Genomic DNA, 23,417 nt, shown 5'->3' with positions numbered 1-23,417 from the left:
TAGTTTGGACTATAATTGTTTCAGTAACTGGGGTTTAGGAAATTGAAATATAGTTTACTTGGCTGACCATCCATAATCCTGAAATCTGGAATTTGAAATTTCAAATGCTCAAATGTGTGACCCCTCAGTAATAATTTGACATATGAAAGGATTTTGATTTGAGATAATTTCAAAACTCATGTTATCGGATTAGTGAGAGTCAATCTCAAATTATTTTATCAAGGCCAAGATCTGTGGTTCTAATTTCATATACCTCTTTCCCCCTTCTTTTCCTTTTCAGTTGCCAAGGAAATTGAATGATGAGGCCACCGTTTCTTTTGGCGCTTCTGGTGTGTTCTGTAATCAGCACAAACTTAAAGCTTGTGTCAAAAAGAAACTCTGGTAAGTTCTTGGCAATTGCTCTATTTCGTCCAAACTATGTTTGTGTGTGTGTATGAGCATTCAGGGGTATCTGTGCCTTTAACTGGGAAAATCTTTCAACTGAAGCACTTGTATTCCAGCTATGCTGGAAAGTAGCCAAAATAGAAATGAAGTTTTAGCCTACTACTGAGAAAATACTGGGAAACCAGTGGAATTTTGTTAAACTTGAATGACCAGCAATACTCTTAGGAGACAATGAAATGTTAAGGGGCTGCTTTAAGTTGGTTACATGTTCTAGTGAATAAACACCCGGGAGCAAACATTTCCAAATGAAGAGAGAACAAAACTTTAAAATATACATATCCCTTTTTTCTAAATTGAGTGTGCGGCATTACAGCTGAAATGAACAGTTTTGACAAGTATCAGTGAGCTTTAGTTCTTCCTTTTTGTGCTGAAACTCTAACAGGCACAACTTGAAAACATCCATGTTTGGAAGTACTAGCTCATTGCCTGAAGAATTTCTTGCGAAGAAATACCTGTTCCCATAACATGGTGGTCTGGCAGGCAGCCATGATTATACTGAAATTTATTATAGCCAGTAGATACCCCAATCAAAGGTTAATCATTGTTTCATAACATGTGGGTATATATGTCTTTCAGTTTTGATAATATATTCCAGCTACAATTACCAACCATGTGGGGTATTTTAAGAATTTTATTGTCTGCAATAATTACAGTGAGAATTTGAGAAATGCATCATTATATGGAAATAAAAGGTTGCATTGTGGAATTTCTACTGGCTTCTAATTCAGTTGTTTCCCAGAATTAAACGTATGTGCTTCATTTTCTCATTAATTATAAAATCAAGGCAATGAAATTTATACCTACTTTTTAAAGCGATAAATTCTAGATGAGGCATATAATTTGGTTAATGTTTGTTTTCTGAAGTAAAAACCCTTGGTGATTGAAGTGACTAACAAATACTATTGATCCTCGATTGATAATAGGTAATTTTTTTTCCCCACAAAAGTGAATCATAGAACATAAAATATAGTAATGATGGTACTAAGTCCAAAGGATTTTGTAATGGTCAAGGTAGGGATATATATTGGCTTTTTCTACTCCTGTAGATTGGTTCTGTGTTTAAATGATATATACATGTCTGTATACTGCTACTTCTGTATTTAACATTTTACCTATCATCTCTTCAACTTGGTATGTCATTCACAAGGCCTTTCTTTACCTTATTCCTAGAAGTCACATTTTTCAGTTGTAATGTTGGTGCAGATTGTTTGTTTCTGAAACAAACGCTTGGAAAGATGACCTCTCAATGAATGTAATCTATTGTATCAGATTCAATTTTTCTCACTTGATTATGTCATATTGTCTATAGCAGCATCTGAAAAAAAGTTGAGATTTTTAAAAGTCATCAGTGTAATGTAAGACAAGTGAAAAAAAGCTTAACGATACTAAAGTTACTATCTATGCATTTTATCTTACATCCTGGTTTATTTATGAGGTGATGAGATCTTAAAATGTTCATGTGAAGAAGAGTATAACTGATAATACAGTTGTCATTCAAAGATCAAGTACTTAATGCTTCACTCCTTTATTTTTACTTTTCAAGTGTGTAGTTGTTGCTTATTAGTTTTTACTGTGTCCAAGTGATGTCATATTTTCAGTCATCTTTATTAAAGAAATACTTCCCAATATGTATTCCCCTTAGCCTGGAAATGCTTTTATTGACTTCAGTCTCCTTACTGCAATTCTTGTTTTTTTACTTCCCTTCCATAACATGATTGCATTAGAACAGAAGTTTTGCTGCAGGTTGGGGCAGTAGAAATGGTTTGAATGCACAGCTAGATTATTATTATTGTTGTTGTTATTTGCTCTTAGGCCCTTTGTTTCCATTTAAATGTATATATTATATATATATATATATATACAGTATATAATATATATATAATAATGTATGATATATATGCAATATTATATAGAGAGAGGGAAAGGCAAAAATTACAGTGAGTGCTGGTGTGTGTGTGTGTGATTTTATGTTTGTGCATTATCATGTAATACAAGATACCAGACACAGGAGCTACAAAACATGTCAGTTTTCAAAGCTGATCAGAATGAAAGTACTTCGAAGCAGTTCTTTTTACCTTTTCTTTTTATATAGTCCCCTCTGCTACAGATCTCTCAAGCCCTATAACTGTGCTCATATTTTATGTAAAAATATTATTATTTGTACTATTGTATTAGAGTTGCCTTAGTTGTTGAAGAACACTAAGAATGATTTGGAGTATGTGTGTGCACAATTTTATTTCATGCAGGTTGTGAAGCCCTTTGTCATTTGTCAGTTAAGATAATCTGGATTCATATTTTGTTTAACCCATGAAACTCAGAGCTTTGATTTCTCTCCCTGCTTCCCTTCCCCACAGATGGAAAAATGAAGAGTAAGTGTACCCTTAATTCATTAGTATTTGACTGCCTAGTGCAGTTGCAAACCAGTTACGATGGCTTGAACGCAGCTTGTTGTAGTAGGGGATCCCTTTCCCTGAGATTCCTGTAAGCCGTTATCTCAAGGTCTTCTCTTATGTACACCACAAGTGATGCAGGTTTCTTCTTCTGTACTCATCAAAGAACAAAATAAAATGAGAGATAAAAGTTATTTTTTTTCTTTTTGTTCATCTCTTCTGGACACATATAAAAGGAGACCTCTTGGTTTGGATTAGTATACAGTGTTTAGAAGTGATAGCATAGATTGTATGTTCCCATGCTCTATGTCATGTTTCCATATTATGTTTCTATAGGGTATAGCCTATGGGATTATATATAATTCCATGCAATGGAAGGGATTAGAACATAATAAAATATATAGCATCTGTTTTTTAAAAGTTGTAGCAGATAGGGCAAGTGTGTTTGTTTTCTTTATAAAATACCAATCATATCCTTCAGTTTTTTTTGACTACCAAAATATCTGAATTAGCAAGAAAAATGCAGCCTTTAATGGTTAGGAGGATGTGAAGACCTGCTGACGCTCAGTGGGTACTTATAGATACATTTTGGATGTACTTGAACAGAACCAGTCAATTCCATGTAATGAAAAGATGACCTTATTTGAGACTCAGCCATCTTGTTTTATAATATTATGGGATTTTTGGCTTGTTGATGAGTAGGTAGCAATTTATTCCCACTTGAAATGAATTGGTTTTAGAATTTGTGGCTAGATAATTGAGGAAGATCATAAAGGTATAGATACTGGTGGTGTGAGCCTGTATTTCTAGTAAAAAGCTAGAACCACTTAGAAATATAAGCAGAGTGACTTTGGAATTGATTTACCGATAATTAAAATAAAGCATCATGCTTTTACATCTTCAAAAGGAGAAAATTTGTTTTATTTTGAGCTGTCAAGTTCAAAGTAATGCTGCTCTAAGGACGTTCAACGTGTGACTAGCCATGGAGTGCAAGAGCACTAGAGTAGAAGTTAGAAGATCAGCAAAGAGCTATTGGAATTTTATCTCATAAATGGATTTTGGCAAGATAAGGTCAAGTAGGAAAATCTTTCCCCATGCCCTGTTCTTTAATTCAAAGGGATAGTCTGAGATTTTATATGGGATGCTTTCATCTCTAATTAGGGTGACTTCTCTAGAGGAAACTGAATTTTTGTAGGAAGTGAAAATAGAGTAACTGGCCAGACTACTGAGAGTCATTGAAGACAACACTGAGAGTGTTTGTTCTAAACTTTTTCTTACAATCAGTACACAGAAGTAAAAAGGAATGTGTCAGAAAGAACTACTGACCATTATTGAGTTGAGGGAGATACATTTATTGAAGAAGTTGAAAAATAGTTTTAGGGTTTTAGTCACTGAATTGTATAAATGTATAGCTTAGTGAATGCTTACTATATATGCAGCATTACTCTATTCTTAAACAAGGGAGTTTTCACTTTCCTTTCTCCTACCCCCATCACAGGATTAATTCCATGCACAAGTGAATTCTTAATCAAATCACGCTATCCTAATGGACTGCTATATAACAATCAAAATGGCCAGTATTTGTACTGTGTTTTCTGTATATATAAAGGGAAATGAATATATTGTGTTGGTATCTCATGGGGAATGATTCCAAAATCCTCTGTGGATACCAAAAGCTTCTTCTGTTGAAATCTCTTACAAAAATGGTGTGGCATTTGCTTGTGATGTCTGCATACCATCCTGAACACTTTAAATCGTCTCTAGTTATAATGCAGAATAGTATGTAAATAATATGTAAATGGATATACACTGTATTTGAGGAATAATAGAGAACTGTGTTCATATTGCATACAGATGCAACCATCATAGGCTTAATTGGATGCTTTATGAAATACTTAAGGTCTGGCTGGTTGGTTGAATAGATACAGGACTTGTGGATACAGAGAGCTGATTGTATCAAATATCAGGCAAGAAAAAGCAGCACTGATGTTAATGTATGCATTCATGGGCTTGTGTTGTGGGATAGTGGGTCAAACTACTGCCATTAATGTGGGCATCCCATATGACCAACCAGTTGACTCCTGGCTGCTCTAATTGTGATCCAGCTGTTTGCTAACGCACCCAGGAAATCAGCAGAAAGTGGTCCCAAGTGTTTGGATCCCTGCACCCACATTTGAGACCCAGATGGACATCCTAGCTTTGGTCTGGCCTACTTCTCTCTGTTGTGATCATTTGGGAAGTAATTCAGCGAATGAAAAATCCTTCTTTTTCTTTCCCTCTTTTCCTTCCTTTCTCCATCTTTCTGTAACGTTGACTTCCAAATATCTTAAAAGCATGCATATCTAATAAATAAAAAGAATGTAGAATTAGATTTAACATTTACAGTTGATTTTTTTTCCCCATTGAGTTGCCTAAACATGTGATTATAACGAAGATCTAGTTAAGCCTTCCTGCTAAGATTATTTCCTTCTATTTAACAAATGAAATGCTTGAAGTATAACAAGAGACTGATTCAAAGTTACATTGGCAAAGGAAAGGCTTCCAAAGCTAAGGGAGTCAAAGGCCTGATGAAGGACTTTGGGAAGTAATTCAGGGTAGTTGGATATCTGGGCTAAATCATACAGGTTCCCAATCTTGATTAGAGTAATTTGCATTACTACTAATTTTTATGCTTAATAGACTAGAATACATTACAAAGAATATAAAAAGCAAGGAAGAAAGAAATCTAAAATGACTGCCATTGTGGGAACTGGAATTTGGGAATCTTGCTGTAGGATCATTTGGAATGAGTTTCTTCTTATGTTTCAACTTTTGAGATATTTCAAACCTGTGACAAAATTAAGAATATGACACAAAGGTCATTTATATATGCGATTTTTAAAACCTCTTCATTTTATTTAAAAGTGAGCACACACAGAGCACAATTTCATCTGCTGATTTACTCCCTAAATGCTTGCCACAACTAGCATTGAGCCGCACTGAAGCTGTGATTCAGGAACTTCATTCAAGTTTCCAACATGGGTGGCAGGAACCTGAGTATCTGAGCTGTCTGTCACCTGCTGCCTCCTTAGGTGTTCATTAACACCCATGAACTGGAATAAGAATTGAATTTGAACCCTGCCCCTGTGATTTGGGAAGTAGTGGTGTGTTAATCACTGTGCCACACACCCACCGCAGGCAATCTTCATATACATGTTTTTAAAAGAGATTTATTTATTGTTATTTGCTAGGTAGAGTTAGAGGGGGGGAAAGGAAGAGGGAAGCAGGGGGAGACACACAGATCTTCCATCTGTTGGTTCACTCCCCAAATGACCACAGTGGCTGGAACTGGGCCATCTGAAGCCAGGAGCCAGGAGTATCCCCCAGGTCTTTGACCTGGATACAGGAGTCCCAGTATTTGCGCCATCCTCTCCTACTTTCACAGGCCGTTGAAAGGAAGCTGAATTGGAAGTGGAATAGCCAGAATTTGAATTGGTGTCCAAATGGGGTGCAGGCACTGCAGGCAGAAGCTCAACCTACTATACCATGCCACGAAGCACATCAGAAACACATTCTTAATGATTTATATCAAAAGTGACTTTGATTAACTGCTCTATTAGTTGTTTATAGATACTGGTTTTTGTGTGGTAAAACAGAATTCTGAATGCAACAAACTATCCTGGGGAATTATTAAGGATTTCTGAGATTTTAAATAATATATGAAGATGTTAGGGTTACTTTGAGTTTTGTAACAGTTATTTCCTCAGTTTTTATCATGAATTTAGTATAGATTTTTAACAATTCGTGTATATATTGAGATGATCAGATGTTTTTCCTCCTCTGTGTTAATATAGTAAAATATTGATTAATTTTCAAATATTGAGCTACTGTGCTTTAAAAAGGTAAATGCTACTGAGTTATGATATTGTTTCTCTTGTACTCACTTATGGCTAGATTTATTTTGCTACTTCGGTTGCTTTGCTGCTGTGTCTTGCTTTTATGTTCATGAATATGTCATCTTAGAACTTTTGTGGTGATATTTTCATTAACTTTGGGGGTCAAAATTAGGTGAGTTGGCCGCCTTTCTTTTCTGAGGTAGCATAATTTCTTAAATTAATGATAATATTGACCACTGAAAACATCTCGGCTTTGAGTTGTCTTTGTGAGAAAGTTTGTAATTAATATTCTGTGTTATTTAAAAGATACAGGGATACATTTTTGCTTTCTTCTTCAGTCAGTTTTAGAAGTTTGTGTTTTTATCGGAGGTGAATGCATATCATCTAATTCGGTAAGATTCAACCTCTTTTGGATTCTGCCAGGGCTTGTTAAGGAGAGGTGAGCAGGCCTTACTGTATGGCCTATGCCTTTCTCCTAAGATTGGACCTTTCACTGAAGTCTGAGCTGTATGTCCAAGTGAACAAGGTATTCTCTCTCATTGCTTGTCCTTTAATATTGCAACTCTGTCACTAACCCTGCTGTGGTCAATCCCTGCTGATAAACCAACCATTCATAGCCTTGACATGAACGTGTTCAGTTCAGTTCTGTATCAGGGACTCAGGAGAGCCCCCATACAGATTTCATGGGCTGTTCTACATAATGTGCTCTCCTTTTACAGAAGGTTTTAGTTCATTGAACTGCACTGCATTCTGACTTCTGTAGCTTTAGCTGAAAGGGATCTTTGTGCTGCATCGGGATTCTCACTGTGCCATAGTTAAGGAATGGTCTGCATGTGGAGAACAGGGCTGATCATGGGGCCCACTTCGTGAGTTACCCTTTACCCTGAGATCACAATTTTGTGTTACAGTTCTTCACATATTTTGTTCAATGTTATTGTTAGAGAGCAGGTCTGGTTCTGGGCACATAAGTGGAAATTTTCCTAGTACCCTGTGATACCTGATAATTCTTTTGAACATTTCCTTGATTTCAATCCTAAAGAGATTATTCTAAGCTTATCCTGGTATAGGTTCTTTCTAGTGTAAAGTAATATTTAAAAGACTTTGAACTTGTACAATTTTTATGTATCATTTATTTTTATGAGATATATGTATTTTCTACACTGTGCAAAGTCAAATCATGTTGAATATCTCTGTGTCTTCAAATGTTTATTATTTCTTTATGATTCAGACTATTTGGGGAGCCAGTGATTGGAAGATCTTTATCTGTCTTCCCCACCACAACTGTGTTTCAAATAAATAAAATGAACCTTTAAACAGACTCTAAGTATGAATAAGAAAATATATTTGTCTTTCTATGCTTGGTTTATCTTAATACAATGACTGCAGGTTCTATCTATCCCTTGGCAATTTCATAATTTTTGTTGTCAAATCTATTATGCATATGTAAGAAGCAATTTAAAAAAAAAAAACCTAATTCAGATAGTCCAGTTCAAATATAGCTTCATGGAGTGTTTCCTCATCATTCCCATTTTTTGGATCTCTTTTTCTCATAGTATGAAGTTCTATTCTTATTACCATTAATAAACTTACTTCTATGATCTTGTGAGATTGACAAAAACAGTTTTTAGACTGACTATACCAAAGCTACAGCCAACAACAAGCCTACTAAACAGACATTTTGTACTTTTTTGTTCTTACGATATATTCTGCCAAAGTTGTAAGTCAGGGTGATACTGCTAAAGATATGTGAAATAATCTTTTCCTCCATGGTTAGATTATTAACTAACAAATAATGTTTTTACAATTTGATTTTTTTACCCTTTTTAAATTTTATTTTTGAATACGCAAATCTTTCCATAATTATAAATTTATTTATAATAAAAATAAAGCAGAATTTTATGAAAATTCAATTTTGCTACAAATTGATGATATGAAAACTCCCTTTATTTGCAACCAGCTGCGTAAGTTGTGGAAGTTAGTGGAAAAAAAAACTTAGTCTAAAAATAGAAGCAATGTACATTTTCCAATCTCATGGTCTAAATCCATGTACACTTTTTTATTGTATTTTTTCCACTTCACTGTAAAAATGGTATGTGTACATAATTTTTATCAGCATAGTCTATGGAGAAGTGCAGAACTTCAGAACATGTGTATGTATTTGGATTACAGATTCAGGTTTTTTGCATGTTCATATCTTTCAGTATGGATAATGTATTTAGAAAACAGTGACATTTGATTCAGTTGTTGAGCTGTAGTTAGAATACTCAATTTTTAATTTTTAACTTTTAAAAAACTTTTTATTTTTTTGTTTGGGGAGGAGGAAAGTTCTTAGCACAAACATTTTACATAATTTGTACCAAAAACTAAAAAACAAGAAAAAAGGAAAGGGAAGGTGGGGTGACCCAACACTGGTGGCACTACTAAAAGTGTGGTTTTCTTAAAGAAAAATTGAAAAATGAAAGCTTTTAAACTGGATAGACTTCTGACAACAACTTTGCCTCTGTATTGTGTACCAGAATATAAATGATACACCTCTGACCCCAGTGTTCTGAATAAAATGCTAATTTTGGATCTGGAAAAAAATAAAGCAGAATTTTCTCATACATATCCCTTCCACCTGATATTGTATATACCCTGTTTCAAAGAACTCCTTTAGTTTCTGATATTTCCTTCCTTTTTTGTACAAATTCATGCATTCAAAAATTTACTTGAAAGGCAGAGTGACAGAAAGGAGAGAGAAAGAGCCTCCATCTAGTTGTTCACTTCCCAAGCGGCCATAGGGCTCAGGGTTGGGCTAGATCAAGGTCAGGAGCCATAAACTCCATTCACATCTCCAGCTGGAGGACAAAAACTCAGGTACTTGAACCATTCTCTGCTGCTTCCAGGTATATTAGGATGAAGTTGGATTGGAAGCAGCATAGCCTGGACTTAATGCCACTCTGATAAGAGATAGTATATTCCAAGCAGTGGCTTCACCTGATGTTTCACAATGCTGGCCACCGCCATATGCAATTTTACTTTTCTTTATTACATTGCATTATGTGACACAGTTTCATAGGCTCTGGGATTCCTCCATCCCATCCCCGTGCCCTCCCCCCATAGTGGATTCCTCCACCTTGTTGCACTATTGTAGTTCAAGTTCAGTCAAGATTCTTTCTTTGCATACCTATATCAAACATAGAGTCCAGCATCTTACTGTCCAGATAAATTCAACAGTTTCTTGGAGAGACCATCTCTGGTCTGAAGGCAGAGCTGGCAGAATATCATCCTGATCAATTAAAAGCCCAAACATAACATCAACATTTTCTAACATTATGGCATTAATTTACATGGTGTTGAGTAACCAATATGCTAAAAAATGCAGGTTCTTAACCACATCCTGTGACTACTTCATTGACATTTCAATTTCAGTTTATATACAGAACTGGCTGCTGTGCACCTTTAAATGGCAATAGAGTACTATTCAGCTGTCTTGTGTCCATTTTCATTCTAGTATTTAGCAGTTTATAGTGTTGGAGTATAATTTTGCTGAACCTGGCAGTTTTTAGGGTGGTTTAAACTGGCTTATAACTCTAACAAGGCATATGTCAACGGTTTGGGTGCAGAACAGTTTCAGGAGGGGTGTGCAGAGAAACCTTCAATACCCCAGTGAGGAGTCACTAATCATTTGTGTCTTACCTAGTAAGGTATATGTGAATCCACGCTGTTTCCTGTGTGGTTCTAGTTTTTTGTTTCTTTGTTTTGAGGGGTGTCCAGAGCAACCCTGATGGTCATTGCAAGAGAGGGTGGGGACCCAAAGTTGGAACTAAGTAAGGACCAGAGAAAGCTCCTTTCTAGTCCCGAAGGAAGTTTACTCTTCTGTTTCTGGGGACTGCTCAGGGATCCTGGCTGTTGTTCCAATGCCCTTGGATCCTGGGAGGAAGGATTTGGGCTTCTTCCATCCCATGTGGTAGATCCGAATGAGAGTAGATGACCTCAGAGTTCTCGGCCTCTGAAGACACTCCAGTTATGGCATTTGGGATGTAGTCCTTGGTGCTCATACTGATAGTCCTTGGTGAGGATCCGGGAGTCTTCAGGGTTGGGATACAAGCCGCCTCCTGTCCATCTGCTCCACTCTGGGGCGCCCCTGCTCTGAGCACATGACCTCCTGTTAAGAGGTTGTCAGCATTGCTCTTGATCCCCCCTCCCCCGCCCCATATGTCCTTGTAGTTTTACTATTGTCTAATGCTGATCCAAGTCTGTTGTCAGAGTTACCTGTTCTCTTCCTGCTAGCTTATACCTCATGTGTTGCTCACACCTTCTGAGGAGATGGAAGATTTCTCTGCTCTCCTGCCCCCTTTCTGAGTAGCTTAGGGTCTTAAAAGTATATTAGGATTTACAATTCTTTGATGTAGATCCTAAGCAGTCTGACTCACATTGATTGTACGTTCATTGGTTATATCAGAATATCTTATTGCATGAGCTACAGGCTGTTTGGGGTTGGAATAATACTACAGTTTGCAGGTACTATTTTTCAGATTGACATCATTTCATCTTTAATTAAGGCAAACATGTGGTATCTAACCTTTTGGGGTTGGCTCACTTCCCTTAGCATAATGGTTTCCAGTTGGGCCCATTTGGCCACAAAAAACTGCATTACGTTTTTTTTTTTTTTAATAGCTGAGTAATGTTCCATGGAGTAAATGAAAAAATAGCTTTCTTATCCAGTCTTCTGTTAATGGGCCTTTTTTTTGCCTTCTTGTTTTTGCAATCATTGATTGTGCTGCTATGAACATAGGGGTGCATGTTGGTTTCTCGTGTAACAGGTGTTTTGGATATATTCCTAGGAGTGCTATTGCTTGGTTATATGGTATGCAGATTTTCAGTTGTTTGGGTGTTCTCCATACTGATTTCCGTAGAGGCTGTACCAACCTGCAGCCTTACCAGCAGTGGGGTAGGGTTCTCTTTTCTCCACATCCTCGCCAGCAAGTGTTTCTGGTGGTTTTTTGTATGTGGGCCATCCTTACTGACGTTAGCTGCAAAAATATAGCATCTGTTTTTAAGAGCCTTTGTTTTGCACTTGCTCTATGTTGAAAATCGATGGGTTGGGTTTTTAAAGTCCTTTTCTTATTTCAATAGTGTATTATGCTTAATAACATTTGTATCAACATAGAAAACTTTGTTTTCATCTTCAAAGTTACTTCATCATTAAATCTATAGAAGCTTTCTATCATTTTTTGGGTTGTATAGGCTTACACAGACCATGTCTGTACCACAAGTAATGTATTTCTCAAGCTTGGAATCATATTGAACATAATATGCAACCGGATTTATCACTTAACGTGATACCTGCAACTGTTAATCCTTGACAAAAGATGGATATTTAAATATTATACAATAATAATAATAAACTTGGATATTTAAATATTATACAATATTTTATTGCGCTCACAAAATTCAATCCATGCTCTAGTTACAGAGGTTCATTTAATTCCTAGCTTTTGTTGTTCTAGAACAGTGTTCCATGAAGAACTTTATAACACAGATCTCAGTGTACTAAAAGAGTAAATGGGCTTTGTAGGATAGAGAGTGGATGTGTTGAATAATGCTTTTTCAGTTTTTGAAAGACTAACAAATTGCCCATCAGTGTCACTTTATCATTTGAGTTCTCATTATATCATATTCAGTAATTGTATGTTATCAATTAAAGAATTTACCAGTAGAAGTCAAGCTTAAAACATCTCATTTTTAGTGTGCTTGGATTCAAAGAACCATAAAAATGTGTGTGTATGATAGAGAAGAGCATGAATGAGCAATGTCAGTAACAAAATATCCCATATAATGAAAATCTCTACCTAACCCATTGTCGCTCAACAAAGAATGACAGAAGAGAATGAGAAATTACTGAGATTTTTTTCATTTTGGTTATTATACATCAACAGACATCTGATATAATAGAAGTACTGACATCCATAACAGTGTTCAGATAATTAAAGCAATTAAAATATTCAGTGAACTTAAAACATGGAAAAAGTGTGAAAAGAATTCCATATGAGCATCTTGTTCAGTTCTGTAACATCACTTAAATTTCAGAAGATACCTTGCTTGGTGTATCGTCTTGGATTTGTTACTATCTAAAGGGATAAAGAATGAGAAAAAGAATAATTGATCTTTGAAATAATTTTGGTATTGGGATTTATTTCATCCACAAGAACAGTCAAGAATTCGAATGAATGGGCTCTTCCATGCTCTGTTGTTTGGTAATGAAAGGATATTTTATCAGGAAGAATGGAAAGAAGTTTTGAATGCCTATTTCTGCTAGGTGAGTATCATTTCCAACTCATACATGCATGTCAGACTGAAGTGCTCACTTTTACAGGTGTAGTTTTTCCTCAATGAACTAAGTGCTCTGAAGATGTAAACTTAAAGTAAACTCTTAATGATTCTTGTAATTTGGTCCCGGTGGGAAAGCTTGCACCCAGAGATTTCATAAAATATGCCTGAAGCCCCTACCCCATCAGAGAAATACAGAATTGCAGCTTTAAACTATGGCACATGTTAGAATTATTGCCCTATTTTTGCTTCCATGTAGTTATTTAACAACATCCTAGAGAAGAGCAGAAAGACCACTTTTTGCCGCATGGCATCAGGACTGTTCTTCAAAAGACATGCTGTGACATGCAATGACTTTGCCCCAAGCTAAGGAGAGTGGGGTTTCTTTGGCTCTTAGGAGAGCTATATTCTATGTGTTCCTGTGCTCAAAATGGCTCCAGATTAAATAGTTTCCAGATGTGTTCATTAACCCTTGATGAATGACATATGTTTGGAACGTGGCTTTGTGGAGAAAGAATACTGTAGTTTTGTTAGACTAACTTCTCCCTAGGAATGTGATGGAAACATGGTGTTAATTAATCCAGTGAACTTGAAAAGCAGACAATTACAGAAGCCTTTCACTGATCATATGACTCAGAAATGGATAGGAGAGCCCCTATACTATGAAGGAGCTCAGTAAATCTTAAGGATGGAACTAGCATATATTGTTACTCTCTGCCAGGCACTTCATGTAAGTTGTCTCCTTACACACCGAGGCTGAATGCAAAATGGGAAAATGAGCTGTGGAGTTGCTAAATAAGCTGGCCACTTTTACACAGCTGTTAGATGTTAGCTAAGATACAAAACCCTAATTAAAAAAAATTTGAAAGGCAGAGAAATGGAGATTGTTTATCTATTGGTTCACTCTGCATATTCTCACAACAGCCAGAGCCAAAGGCAGTAGTCAGCAACTGAATTGTATGTGAGTGACTTGGATACAAGTACTTGTGCCATCACCTGGTGCCTCCAAGTGCAGGCATTAATAGGAAGCTGGCATCAGAAAACTGAGCTAGGAATCAAACACGGGTCCTATGATGCAGGTGTCCCGCGTGAACTTAACAATACACAGAACCCTTGTCATTAAAACCAGGTTTATCCATCTGCTGGGTGCTGCTCCTTGACACTATGGAATGCTGAACTTTTGTGGGAGGCTAGCAGTAGCTACAATTTACAAATAAAGAAACTGAAGCTCAGAGGATGAATTTATCTGAGGTCCCCAACTGTTAAGTGGAAAATCCAGGTCTCAGACCATCAACTAATCCCTTTGACTACACCATGACTGTGTTTTAGTGAAAACTTCATAAAAGGCATGCCGTAATGAGAGTCGTATAAGAAGCACAGCTGAATTTTAAATGATAAAGATATTATTTGCAACTGAAGGTGAGGTGATCAGTGAAGAATTCAGGGAAGGTTATCATTTGACATGGCCAATAGCAGAGGAAGCAGCAGCAGCAAATGTGTGAATGTATAAGGTAAGGTTTGGGTGTAAAGTAGACCCCTTTGACTGGATGACAATATATGACAATCCGTTCGGAAACATGTTTGCACAGAAAGATGCAACCAGCCAGCCTATTTCTCAAATGGATTCTAAGTTTTTAAATTACAGAAAAGTACTGAGAACTCAGAAGGGAAATGTGGATTGAGGTTTCTCAGAGTGGAAGGCAGTGTGTAAGTTGGTGGGACGCTCCAGCCTGGAAGGCAGGGTGTAAGGCCTGGGCTAGGGTTTCTGTCTTTATGCTTTCTACTTGGTGTAGCAGGAAGATGGAATCAGAGCTTTATCTGAAATTATGAGAATGTCTTTTGAATAAAATAAGTTAGTAATGCGTAATAATTTTAAATCAAGCTAAAGCTTATGTGCATTCTTCAGTCTTCAGTTCTGGGGAATTCATGATTTTAAAAAAGATGGGGAGTGGCTGAAATAAAGGAACTTGTTTCTAAGCATTACCAGCAGGTGGCACTGTAACACATTCCTTGTATACTTCGGAGGTGGATTTTACCATCCTGTGGCTGTTTCCAGAGTCTGAAATTGGAAGAAATAACTTTTAGAATCAGCATAGCACAATTAATCTTAGTACACATGTACCAAGCACTAATGTTTCACCATAGTTCTCTAGTTTTGGATGGTTGCTCTGCTTTGGTTTCCACTGAAATATTCCAGAACCTTCTCATTTGCCCCCAGGAATGTGAGACATATTTCTAGTTTCTCTTCAAGCGGTTTTCCAGAGTTAGATAGGCAAAGATTGGAAACATACAAAAGTATCTTAGGGGATTAGTAGATTTTACCTTTGGTACTCTCTGAAGCTGTTGAGATTTTAATATCTTTGTTTCTTTGGCTGAGGCTGAATAGTATCAAACATTCAGTGTCCTCAACCTGTAGTCAGAACATTCATTTTTTTACTAGGCAACAGCCAGTTTCACCTTTAAACCCATCCAGGATGATCTTGTGAGGCACAACTGACTGCTTGATGCTACTGGAAATAGTCTTTCTGGTGGTGTTTTTTTGTTTGTTTGTTTTGTTTTTGCTTTTTGTGTTTTAATTATGAAGTCAGATATACAGAGGGGAAGATCATCCATCTGATGATTCACTCCCCAAGTGGCCGCAACAGCTGGATCTGAGCCAATCTGAAGCCAGAAGCCACGAACTTCCTTCAGATCTCCCATGCAGATGCAGGGTCCCAAGGCTTTGGGTTGTCCTCGACTGCTTTCCCAGGCCACAAGCAGGGAGCTGGATGGGAAGTGGAGCTGCTGGGATTAGACTTGGTGCCCACATGGGATCCCAGTGTGTTCAAGGAGAGGACTTGAGCTGCTAGGCCACAGCACCAGACCCAGTCTTTCCGTTTTGACAGTCTCTTCTTCTACCTGAGTGACATTTCTTCTGTCTTGCTTATGTGCATACTTTTCTACACACTTTTTCTCTTTTCCTTTGCTTGTCCCTTAAAATTTGGACTTCTCCCAGCATTTTGTTTTTCATTACCTTTAAGATAAGTCACTTTGTCTTCTGTAACTTCTTTTTTTGATGCTGATTAGTTATCGCATTACTGCTTTTTAGCATGGAACCATTTGGAGAGATTTTCAAATGTCCTAGGTGTAAGTCCTGCCTCTATTGTTGCTGAATGATTTCTACTAGGTTAGTGCCTAGACATCAGGAGGTTTCTGTTTTGGCTCTCAGGCAATTCTGAAGTGCAGCCAGAATTGAGGAACCAACTTTTGTGGATTTTAGACATAGCAATTCAGTCTTTGTATATTATGAGTTACAGTGTACTATTTTGTTACAACTTTGCTGGCTGTCCCATAGGCACTTTGAACTCAGTTTTAAAATTCATAATCTGTTCAAATTCCACCCTTCCTCTTGTGTATCTTACATTGGTTAAAATGGTATTATCATTCTATTTGAACCAGACTACAGGGCATGATCTTTAAATCTTCATCGTGAAGTTACACTAATTCTAACTATTCTAGAATGTCTTCTCTGTCCACCTCACTCCTCTTTCTGCCATTGACCTAGTTTAGTCTTTTGCCATTTTTATCCTAAAGCTTACACAAGCAGATGGTCTGGTTGTCTTGTCTTGACCTTACAGCCCCTTCTGTATTGCTATTCATTTTCTATAATATTTGCAGATGGTATTTTTACTTGTTTACTGGTTATCATATAAGCAAAAATAAATATTCAGTCATCTGATAAGCATTTTAGGTCAACTACTACATTCTAGAGTTCCCTGACAAAACTTTCCTGACTCACTACTATAAATAGGATAAAATTTAAATGTCTTGTGACACACAATCTCTTATGTAAAACATCCCCTGAATTCATTCCTTAATTTGTTAGATAATTAAACATTTAATGTCCCACAGTATGCTAGGCACTGTGCTGATTTTATCACAAATGCACCTGAACTTTTGAGAGCGTCAGATACTAATAAAGCCCTCATCATTTGACAATTTCCTAAGTAAAAAATGCAGTTAATATACTTGCCTGTCAAACACGGCAGGTCAGCAGCATAGCATGTCATAGATGGTCACTTATGGCCATTCGTCATGGGGCTGAATGAGAGCAACACTTGCTACCACTGCCTGCCATCACAAGAAAGCATTGTATTGCATGTACTAGTCTAGGAAAAGGTAATTCTGAATTCAAAATATAGTTCCTACTAAACATACATTTTTACCCTGTTTTAAAATTAAAAAACGAATTTAGGTAAAACTAAAGTCAGGTGCTACCTGTATATGTGTATACGATCCATTTGGCCTCTAGCTCCTCAGTCTTCATTTTCGCTTTTCAGTCTGCACATCCTTCTATTAAAAAGCCATCCTGAGTTATGTATCATTCTGCAAAAGAACTTTTTACTAAGTCAGTGAAGAATATGAGAAGAAAACGTTTTGAAGAAATAAAAATAAAATCAATGAGATATAGATTCCGCTGATCTTTGTTGGTGAGATATGTCTCCTGTAGGCAACATATAGCTGGGTTTTGTTTTTTGATCCAGTCCTCTAATCTATGGTGTTTGATGGGTTTAAGCTGTTTACAGTCAGGGTTGATATGAAAGGGTGGTAATTTGGTCTTGCCATTTTAGCAATGGGTTATTCATTGTTTGATTTATTCTTTCTGTTATTTTACCAGAATGTTCTTCACATTTGCCTTTGGTTTTGGTGGGTGCTATTTTCTCTGCCAAGAGACCATTTTTAAGTATCATTGGTAGGGCAGGTCTAGAAGAGGTGTATTCATTGAGCTCTTCTTTACAGTGGAAGAATTTTATTTCATTTTCAAAGACAAAGTAAAGCTTTGCTGGTTACGTTATCCTGGGCTGACAATTTTTCCCCATTAAAATCTGAAATATGGCACTCCATTCTCTTCTGGCCTATAGAGCTTCCTTTAGACGTCAGCTGATTGCCATTCCTCTATAAGTCAATTGATTTTTTTCTTGTACAAATTGAAGGATCTTTTTCTTACCTTTGATTGAAGAGAGCTTGATTATCATGTGTTGTGGTGAAAATCAGTTTTGGTCAATGCTGTTGGGAGTTTTGTGCCCACCTCTGAATTGTTTCCTCCCAAAATATACCTTAGACTCTGGTGATCTCATATGCTGGAAAAATGAAAACTACAGCAAAGGCGACTTTAGTGCACACATGCTTGGGTGCCCCATTCAACAATTTGCCTCTGCCTCTTCCTTTTGTAGTAGTTCCTTTATGTTATGGTGTAGTGCGCATGAATGATACTAAAATGTTCTTCACCGATTCATGCTGCTGATTATAAAAATGAACAGCAAACATATTACTTCTGGTCAATGTCATGACCAGGATGCAAGATAAAAACATCTTTACAGGCTTTGACAGCTTGTAACCAGAATGAAATTTGTTTCCACAGTTTCTTTCTTATATTTTTGTCTCGTCTCAATAGGGCCTTTTCTTATCCTATCCCTTGAGAAATTTGGTATTCTGACGATTCCAGTGTTTGAAGGTTCATGCTTTGAGGCCTGCCTCTTGGATCCAGGGACAGTGGAGAGAATGAATAGCTTTGTTTCTTGGGTTATCTCACCTTCCTCTTTACTAAACTGGTTTCAGGAGTTTGACCTTTCATACTTTTGTCCCTGGGTTTTATGATCAGGCTTTGATGTGTCATGGGTTTTTACTAGAATTGACAGCTATCATCAGAATTCATGGATCCTCCCCTTCACATTTACTTGGTACCCTTGCTGTGGCTTGTAAGGAGCTTAGTCTGCCATTTTCACTTTCTTGATTATTTATGCTGCTCTGAATGTCCATTTGAAGATGCAAGAAACCAGGGGGACAACCTGTTGCATCACTTTGCATAAAATTAACATGTTGATTTTATATAAAACCATAGGTTGCAAACTAATTTGCATAAACCTGGCATTCAGGAGCCTCAACCTTTTCCTTATCAAAGAAAGTGAAATAAATTAGGGCAGCTGAAACCAAGTGTAGGCCAGACAGCAGAATGTGGGTGTGGACCTAGAGGCAGCATGTGATACAAATTTCTCATAGTTTCTGAGAAACTCTAAATGTATTTAGAGATGAAGGAGGTTTTCTAATCTTTTTCTTCTCCAGTGTAATTCATCAGGAACAAACACCCAGATGGTGTTACAACTGACAGAGTTGCAGAATAAAGGGCTTAGTGAAGCAGCCTCTAATTTTGGAAAGCCTGAAATTGTTAGCTCAAATCTCTTCTTGGGTAAGCTTCTAATAGATGCCAGGTCTGCCACTTAGAATCAGTCTAGTCCAGTGGTCATTAATCTAACACAGAGCAGGCATAAATGAGTCTGCAGTGCCCTTTGAAATTGTTACATGTGAGCATACGTGAAAACATACCTGTAGACTCAGCTTTTGATTTTAAATACAAGTAGTTCTTTCTCAGGGCCAACCTCAGAAGCAGTTATAAAGGTAACTCTCACTTAACAAGGAACCTGGCTTAATGTTTTGCTGTTGCCATCTTGGAGTTTTTAACTAGTTGTTCAACAGGTGACTCTGAATGTTTTGTGCTGGGTCCTCTATTACAGAAGGCCTACTCTCTGATAATATAATGCTTGGAAAACACCCACACACAAAAACTTGGGGCTAGTGCAGTGACATGTCATGTTAATACTCTTCCATTCAGTGCCAGCATACTGTGTGAGTTATGGTTTGTGCCTTGGCATTTCCACTTCCAATTCAGCTTCCTGACCTTGGAAACAAGAGAGGGTGGCCCAAAGCCTCGGGACCCTGCACCCATGTGGGAGACCCCAAAAATGCTTCCAGCTTTGAATCAGCTCATCTCTGGCCATTGTGACCATTTGGGTGGTGAACCAGTGGATAGAAGACCTCCCTCTCTCTCTTTCTGTCTCTGCTTCTGTCCATCTCTGCAAAATGTGCCTTTCAAATAAAAATAATTTTCTTTTGAAAGAAAAAAAAACCACTTAAAATCCTGGAGAACAGATCCTTAGATTGTTTTATTTTCAGAAGACACATTATCCATCTAGCTTCTGGCTCTGTTTGTGGTTGTAAAGAAACTCTTTTCAATTTGTTGAAAGTGGTCTCTGCTTCCTGTCTGTTTTGTCTAGTTTTCTGCCCGCAGTATGACAACTTGGAATCTCTGTGCACTGTTCTTTTTAATTAACCTAATGTATTAATTATTAACCTGGAATCCATGCCCACAATTATATTTTGTAATTTACCAACTTTATAATTCAAACCTTCACTACAGTTTTAGCACAACTTCTAGATTGCATCTAACTAAAGAAAATCAAGAATTTTGATTAACATTAGGAGAGTTCTCTATCTGTGTAACTGGAATTCAAGCACAGTGCCTTCTCTCAAGGGAAAAAAATACATTCTTTTTTTAAAAAAGATTTATTTTTTCATTTTTTTATTGAAAAGGCGGATATACAGAGAGGAGAGAAAGAGAGGAAGATCTTCCCTCTGATGATTCACTCCCCAAGTGAACACAATGGCCGATGCTATGCCAATCTGAAGCCAAGAGCCTCTTCCAGGTCTCCCACGTAGGTGCAGGGTCCCAAAGCTTTGTGCCGACCTAGACTGCTTTCCCGGGCCACAGGCTGGGAGCTGGATGGGAAGCGGGGCTGCCAGGATTAGAACTGGCGCCCATATGGGATCCTGGGTGTGCAAGGTGAGGACCTTAACCACTCACTGTGCCACCACGCTGAGCCCGAAAAAATACATTCTTAAAGCAGACTATTTGCATGTATCCAATTCAGTTTTTTTAAAAGTTGTATTTATGTTTATTTGGAAGGTAGATTTACAGAGAGAAGTAGAGAGAAAGATCTTTTATCCACTGATTTACTCCGCAGGTAGCTGCAATGGCCAGAGCTAAGCAGATCCTCAGCTTGGAGTCAGGAACCTCCTCCAGGTCTCCCATGCAGGTGCAGGGTACCACAGTCTGGGGCCATCTTCTACTGCTTTTTCAGGTCACAAGCATGAAGCTGGATGAGAAGCAGGGCTACCAGGACACAAACCAGTGCCCATTTGGGATCGTGGTGTATGTAACGCAAGAACTTCAGTCACTAAGCTTTCCTTCTGGGTCCCTAATTCAGCTGCACTAAATTCTATCTTGGTTTGCAAAAGCTTTCCAATTAAACTTTTTCCTTTTTGATGGTCAGGGTCTTTATCACTTACATATAATATTCTCAACAAATTAAATGTGCTAAATTATATATTCTCATACTGTATAATACATTTAAGTTATATAATGTTGGAAAAACTAATTTGAATTTTTGGTTTCATATTTTATTTAAGCGTATTATTAAATTTCATGGTACACTATCAATTTTACGAGGAACTACCAAACAGGGGGTTTCTTGAAGGTCATTAGATAATGTGCTATTGTTCTTTGGTGACCTTAGACTGCATTGTGGAATAAAGGAAGATCACATTCATTCTGGCTCACAGAAGTAAGGAAAATAAGCTGGTGAATGAAAATTTAGAACAGCTGTAATTTCTTTGCTTTGAATGATGAAATTTAAGGATAACTTAAAAGAAGTGAGACAATGTTCATGAGGAAAGTTTTATCTTTTATATTCAAAGAAAACCGGTTGGTTTAAGATTTAGGTTGACATTTGAAAAGATGATCTTATAAATGAAGAGGATCGTACACTGTATAGGTTGGAGTTACTTAACTAAGACAAAGGCCTCAACTAGATGATCCTTGAAGATTCTCCGAATTCTCTGTTTTTGCCAATGGAGCTAAAACTTTTGCTTCTGTGGTAAACAAAGGATGAACTGGGCTATTTTTTTATGAATGGCCTTTCATTTCATACTTTTCTTTTTCGTCTCCAATTACATGTTAGGGAAATGAACCTTCTGGAGAAGGATGAGCATAGAGGGGAAATTGGCTTTTGTTGTATGGCCAGAATCATTTACCCTTAAGTATTGAAATGGGAGTTGTCTTTTTCAAATGACAGAACTAAAAAAAAAAATCATCAAGTTATATCAGTTTTGTTGTTCTTAGGGGTTCTGACCAGCAGGCCCCTGTGACCACAGAGGGAATGAGGTGATTGTGTTGCTCTGCAAGAATCACCGGATTCAGTCTGGTAGAGTATGTTATGTCCTTTGATTGTAAAGCAAGCACAAACTTGAATAGCCTAAGAAAAGGTCAAGGCAGAAGGGTGTCTCCTGAAAATTCTCCCACCTGTGTCACTGTAATTGGCTAGAAAGCAGCTGTATCTCTCTGGACCCTCTAATCCTGCTGCAGGTCACATACATCATGTATGGATGGCAAATATGCTGCACGTCATGTATAGCACTTATGGCTGGCAGGTGATGTGGAACTGCACTGATTTGTCAGAGTTGCTTATTCAGGATATCCTAACACAGCTTATCTAAGGACAGCAAAGGAAAACCAGGGTGCAGCTTACTGTGTTTGCCTGTATGGCCAGTGATCAGGTCAAGTTTAGGTCTCTGTATGTCAAGACCATTGTCATAGAGCTCTCCTGGAGACACAGTGTGCTGCGTCCTTGTGACTTTCTACATGTGTCAAACAAGCAGAGATCCAGGAGTTATCTCCTACATGTTATCAATATTTAAAATATTTTTAAAGAATTCTTATTAGAACCAATGGCGTGGTTTAAGTAATTTGAGATTGGGCTTAGCCTCTAAATGTAATCTGCTGCTTTGAAATCACTGCCAACAACTACAATGACAGAAAAGCCAACATTCAGTAGTTTCTTTGGCTTTCAACTAAGCTGAATAGGAAAGTATGATTTGGAGAGAAATTTTAAGAATATACACACACATAATAGAACTTGAAACGGTGCTGGTTGATAAGAGATGGCTGGTAACTACTTTGGTAATTAAAGAAACATACTTTAAAAATTGTAGAATCATGATAGCCTCATGATATCATCATTATAGCCTCTGTATAAGCACCAATTAACAAAAGGTTGATTGAATCATCGAACAGTGATCATTTTGTATTATGTACTCTTGCTCACCTCTGTCATTATCACATTCTTATTTCAACTGGAAATAACATTTTAGAAAGACTGTCAGTGAACTCTCAAGCATAGATTAGTTTCACTAGCACTCGGGTCAGGGCATAATAGATAGTAGGGTCTCAATAAATATTCATTGAATAAATAAGTACATGAATATATTTAAAGGGTTGGAAGACCCTGCCAGAAGTTACAGTGTCTCAGATTTATCATCATAAATGTTAACTTACTTGAAATTGTGGAATAGGGAGGAGAAGGTATCTGGCTGTGGGGTTATTTTGATAGTTTTGATTCCAGTAAAGAGTTTTCTGTACATAAAAATATGAAGATTAAGAAAACTTTTTCAGTATTTAAGGAGATTTATCAAAGGTCATTTTTGCAGTTGGAATCAGATTAAGATGTTGCTATGGTTTTTGTTT

General features: G+C 37.2%; 1 protein-coding gene across 1 annotated transcript in view; it reads left to right on the top strand.

The window, feature by feature from the left end:
- Positions 1-281: 281 nt before the first annotated feature.
- The window catches only part of IL1RAPL2 (interleukin 1 receptor accessory protein like 2), a 1,019,705-nt gene continuing 996,569 nt past the window's right edge, over positions 282-23,417 (top strand). The window contains exon 1 of the mRNA XM_040999497.1: positions 282-381. Within this exon, the coding sequence (XP_040855431.1) occupies positions 297-381 (85 nt within the window). The 5' untranslated portion in view covers positions 282-296. The remainder of the gene's footprint in view (positions 382-23,417) is intronic.

Source organism: Ochotona curzoniae, unplaced genomic scaffold (genome assembly GCF_017591425.1).
Source record: "Ochotona curzoniae isolate NIBS_2020 unplaced genomic scaffold, NIBS_Ocur_1.0 scaffold_1852, whole genome shotgun sequence".
In the NCBI taxonomy this organism is placed as follows: Eukaryota; Metazoa; Chordata; class Mammalia; order Lagomorpha; family Ochotonidae; genus Ochotona; species Ochotona curzoniae.
The sequence above is the reverse complement of the archived record's forward strand: the minus strand, read 5'-3'. Positions and strand labels throughout refer to the sequence as shown.